This window comes from Bison bison, unplaced genomic scaffold (genome assembly GCF_000754665.1).
Source record: "Bison bison bison isolate TAMUID 2011002044 unplaced genomic scaffold, Bison_UMD1.0 scf7180017864267, whole genome shotgun sequence".
Classification (NCBI taxonomy): domain Eukaryota; kingdom Metazoa; phylum Chordata; class Mammalia; order Artiodactyla; family Bovidae; genus Bison; species Bison bison.
In genome coordinates, this window is record NW_011494839.1 from 1989403 (window position 1) to 1994425 (window position 5023).

Genomic DNA, 5023 nt, shown 5'->3' on the forward strand with positions numbered 1-5023 from the left:
CTTACTCCTTGGAAGGAAAGTTATGACCAACCTAGACAGCATATTAAAAAGCAGAGACATTACTTTGCCAACAAAGTTCCGTCTAGTCAAGGCCATGGTTTTTCCAGTGGTCATGTATGGCTGTGAGAGTTGGACTGTGAAGAAAGGTGAGCGCTGAAGAATTGATGCTTTTGAACTGTGGTGTTGGAGAAGACTCTTGAGAGTCCCTTGGACTACAAGGAGATCCAACCAGTCCATTCTAAAGGAGATCAGCCCTGGGTTTTCTTTGGAAAAAATGATGCTAAAGCTGAAACTCTAATACTTTGGCCACCTCATGCGAAGAGTTGACTCACTGGAAAAGACTCTGATGCTGGGCAGGGATTGAGGGCAGGAGGAGAAGGGGACCACACAGGATGAGATGGCTGGATGGCATCACCGACTCGATGGACGTGAGTCTGAGTGAACTCTGGGAGTTGGTGATGGACAGGGAGGCCTGGCGTGCTGCGATTCATGGGGTCGAAAAGAGTTGGACACGACTGAGCAACTGAACTGAAGTACTGTCATTGTTACACTTACCTGATTGTGTTATAATTATCTATTTATATCCATCTCCTAAGAATTATATTTTATTTTTTAATCTTCGGGTCTACTTTAGTTCCTGGCACATAGTGAGACTCAGTAGCTGTTCTCTGTTGAAATAACTGTGTAAAACCTTTGCCCCGGGGAATCCCTGGCCTTACCATTCCAAAGTCTGTCTTCTTTGCTACCTTTGTTTCCTAGGCCATGGTTTACAGATCTCTGAGGTAGGGGATTGGTAGAAGGTAAAACTCATTTCAGGGTTGTACTCTGAAAGGTACGATTTAGACATCTCTGATTTTAAAGTTTGTCCATCTATTTTTGTCAGTTCTTTCTGCCAAAAATGTTGTACTGCTAAGAGGAAATCCGCATTGGATCTTTAACTTACCGCCAAAATGAATGTTTATTTGAACTTACTCTCATTCTGTAGCTTTTTTCAGAAAGGAAGAAACTATTCTTAATACTTCTAAGACTACCTAATGCCCACAAAGCATTCCAGATATCACTCATCCTTCCCCTCTCTGAATTTCCATAGTACTTGCTAACAGTCTCCTTCATTTTAAACTAGTTTGCTTTTGGCTTTATATTTTGCTATAAACATACCCATATGTTATTATAAATTCTCTTTCATTTTTTTAAACATAGAAAAATCTATGGTTTCATAAAATTTGAAAAGTCTGATTTTTGCATATTTGGAGTAAACTTACAGTGTACAAACTTAACATGTAAAAAGATATTGGATAGCTTAAAACACACATGCAGTTTTTTTATGCCCAGGCTGGAAAAAGTGTAAACATTTGAAGTACCACTTAGTGAGACCAAACTCTTCAGCTGGAAAATGAAGGGAAGCCTGCTTTAAAGTTCTTACCCTCTACTGCTGCATCAGTTGACTATGAGAAAGCATATCACACTGGGCCATTTGAGGTGTATTGACAACTCACTCTTATTTTGGTGGTTCTCATCTGCCAGAGAAGAATAAGAGTTGTAACATGAATACAGAAGAAGATATTATTAATTTATTGTGACCAGATGTCAGTTCTTGCAGTTATACTTAAGTCTTTGCAATTATACTTAAGCCTTAATGTTAACTTTCCTAAATGTGCCCCCATATTGACTACTTTAATTATGGAATATCTTATTTTGAAAGTTCATACTTTTTATATTTGTGAAAAATACATATATACACACAGTTTTTATCCTGGTATTCTGTAATTTAATAAAATTACTATGATTTTTAATTCAGTATTATGCAACATGTGTATGTATACAACACTTTGCCCTTACAGGAATTTTTAAAGTTTATAATTTGAATTTTATTAAATGAAAGTCCATTTTCTTACTGCTTTACTCTAAGCAAATGCTTTACTAACACTAGTGCTAGGTTTTTTTTTTTAATTAAACTCAGCTGTTTGTTTAAAGACTAACTTTCCTAACTTTGTAATAGGTTAATGATATATATATTTCAAACCCTCTGGGGAACTACTTTAAGGTTTATGGTGGTATTTCTTTTTTTTTTTGTAATGTATTAAATTATGTTAATAAGTATAATAAATTATTTGCTAATTAATTTTGTTTTGACAGCTGTTACCTGTAAATTATTATTGGAGGTTTACTCTTTCAATTATAATTGTCTTTACTCCACCTTTAAAGTAAGATTTTAATGTGTTAAATTCTTTTTCCTTTCTTAAGGTATGGCTGATGGCAAGCATTGTACTTTCCCACATCTGCCTGGCAAAACCTTTGTCTATAATGCTTCTGAAGATAGACTGGAGTTGTGTGTGGACGCTGCAGGACATTTTCCCATCGGTCCTGATGTTGAAGATTTAGTTAAAGAGGCTGTAAGTCAGGTTCGAGCAGAGGCTACTACAAGAAGTAGGGAATCAAGCCCCTCACATGGGTTATTAAAACTAGGTAGTGGTGGAGTAGTGAAAAAGAAATCTGAGCAACTTCACAATGTAACGGCCTTTCAGGGGAAAGGGCATTCTCTAGGAACTGCATCCAGTACCCCACATCTTGACCCAAGAGCCAGGGAGACTCCAGTTGTAAGGAAGCATACGACAGGGACAGACTTTAGTAGTAGTTCCATTAAAACAGAGCCTTCTGTATTCACTGCTGCTCCTAGTAACAGTGAGCTTATTCGAATAGCTCCTGGAGTAGTTACAACGAGAGACAGCAGGCAGCTTGATCCTGATATGGTTGAGGCCCAGCGGAAAAAATTGCAGGAAATGGTGTCTTCTATTCAGGCGTCGATGGACAAGCACTTGCGGGATCAAAGTACAGAGCAGTCACCATCTGATCCTCCTCAAAGGAAAGTGGAAGCTGTGAGTTCTTCTGTGAAGTCTGGGAGTCTTCAGACTGGCTCACCTGAATCTTTTTCTCCAACTGGTGACACTGAAAATCTGAATATAGAAACAGCCGATGGCTGTGTGGCAGAGGCACTGGAAGCAGCATTTGCTGAAAGGTCAGAAGCACAAAAGGGAAGTTCTGTGGAGGAGCCCGAAGAGATGGATAGTCAAGATGCTGAGATGACAAACACAACTGAGCCAATGGATCACTCTTGATTTAATTAGAGGCTAATAAAGGCAGAATGTTTATTGTGAATATGTAATATTTGTTGGCTGGGCCACATAACTTGATTAGTCATTACAAAATCTTGTACGTATATAATTCAAAGATTATATCTAGTTATTCAGTGCATGATAGCAAGTGTGTGATTGGCAATAGCTTTTAATATACTGCTGCCCAGGCTGGCTCTGAATTCCTGTAAAATAGTTATTAGATCTGCTAAAATGAGTTACTTCCATATATGTGGTTCATTGGAAGTTCTTTGTAATTTTAATTCCATGAAAGTCTTAATGTTGCAAACATGAAGATTCTCTTGCTATATCTGTTTGATTTCTCAAAAGGCTAGAACTGGGGGAAGATAAGATTTTGCTAATGTTGATGTCATCAGGATAACCATTCCACATACTTACTAGCGTGTCAAAGGATTTATGTAAATTTGAAGGTTATCTGAACTAAATTGTATCTTGAAATTCATAAAGGATATGTTAGACACTGGGATCCTGACATTTCTGTGAACGTAAACACATTCATAGAGATATGTATTCTTCGTGAAAATATCTTGAGAATATAGTGTAATGATATATAACATTTTGCTGATTTGAGCAAGCTTGGGGTAAAGTATCTATTCTAGAATGATAAAGTCAATGTGATTCAGTAATGTTGCTGTCTGAGCCAACACAGCCAATTGTGTGCTCTGGTGTTGATAATATGTTACCATTATTTTGAATCCTGGCCTGGTCAAGTACCACCAAATTTTTGTTCTTTAATCTTGCAGAAAAGTTGATTGCAAAGTGTGGTAGAAAAATAATTAAAAAAATAATGGTAGCAGTAGTTAATCTCTAATTTTCAGAGTTTGTCAGATTCACAGAGAATTTATAAATAAGAATTTATCTTTATGAATGGGTTACATTGTTCTACAATTTTGATCAATGGTATTTAAGTTTGTATATGCTAAATGTCTTTGAGCCCCTCTGAACCAAAAATGTTTCCTTTTTTTTTTCTTAGAATCCATTATATTTTCTTCATTTGTTAGCTTCACTTGGATTTGGATGCAAACTTGACTGCATCATACCCTGATCAACTGGGCATTTGCTTAAATAGTGTATTCATCAAACCTTTAGTGCCTGTTTCCTCAAGAAGCAGCTTTCATGTTTACTCCTTAAAGAATGTTTATCCTGAGATTGGCATCACACTATTTTAACCTATTCTGCAAATCTGTATTCTGAAATGTACACGTTAATCCATCTTTTTCCTCTGTTCACTGAAATTAAGTTGAATTTGAATGGATGAAAGACAAAATGTATGTTAATACAATCTCTTATCTAGAGCATTCAAAGCCTGGCTGTCTCTGTTTGCTCGTGTGATAGATGCAGGACCGTTTGCATTTTAAGAAAATGTACATCAGAAAGTATGTTATCGGGTGTTTAAAAATCTCAGCAAATTGACTCATAAGGAATATAGACAGTACTTGTGTTTCCAAATAAGGGAGGTTTTGGTTTCTTTCTATGAAAGTGTCTCTGCCTGAATCACTTATTAAACAAACTACTCCGTTTTGAATAGGGAAAGAATGGAAACCTTAGACATTTTGCAGGTGATATCTGAGCAAGATACACATTTGGGTTTTATCACATTATCACCTGTTTAAAATCACATTTTATCTCCATTCTTCTAAATTTACTTTCAAATACCTTTCTCTATGTCTATAAATAGAAGGAAATTTTAGAACTTTTATATTGTGTATTAGTTTTACATTAAGAACTGTGGCTCCCAAATAGTATTTCCCATTTAGTTAATTCAGGTGACTTCTCTGTATTAAATTTAAAAATTACAGATATCACTAACCACTATAATTATTTTTGGCTTTTTCAGCCACTGAACATCCCCCCCCCCCTTTTTTTTTCCT

At 36.2% G+C, this 5023-nt stretch overlaps 1 protein-coding gene across 1 annotated transcript in view; it reads left to right on the forward strand.

Annotated features, from left to right (window-relative positions):
• Positions 1-4456, forward strand: part of VCPIP1 (valosin containing protein (p97)/p47 complex interacting protein 1) — a gene marked incomplete at its 5' end in the record, with an annotated part of 27125 nt that extends 22669 nt beyond the window's left edge. Inside the window, one exon of the mRNA XM_010848490.1 lies at positions 2245-4456. Coding sequence (XP_010846792.1) covers positions 2245-3116 — 872 coding nt within the window. The remainder of the gene's footprint in view (positions 1-2244) is intronic.
• Between the last annotated feature and the right edge of the window lie 567 nt (positions 4457-5023).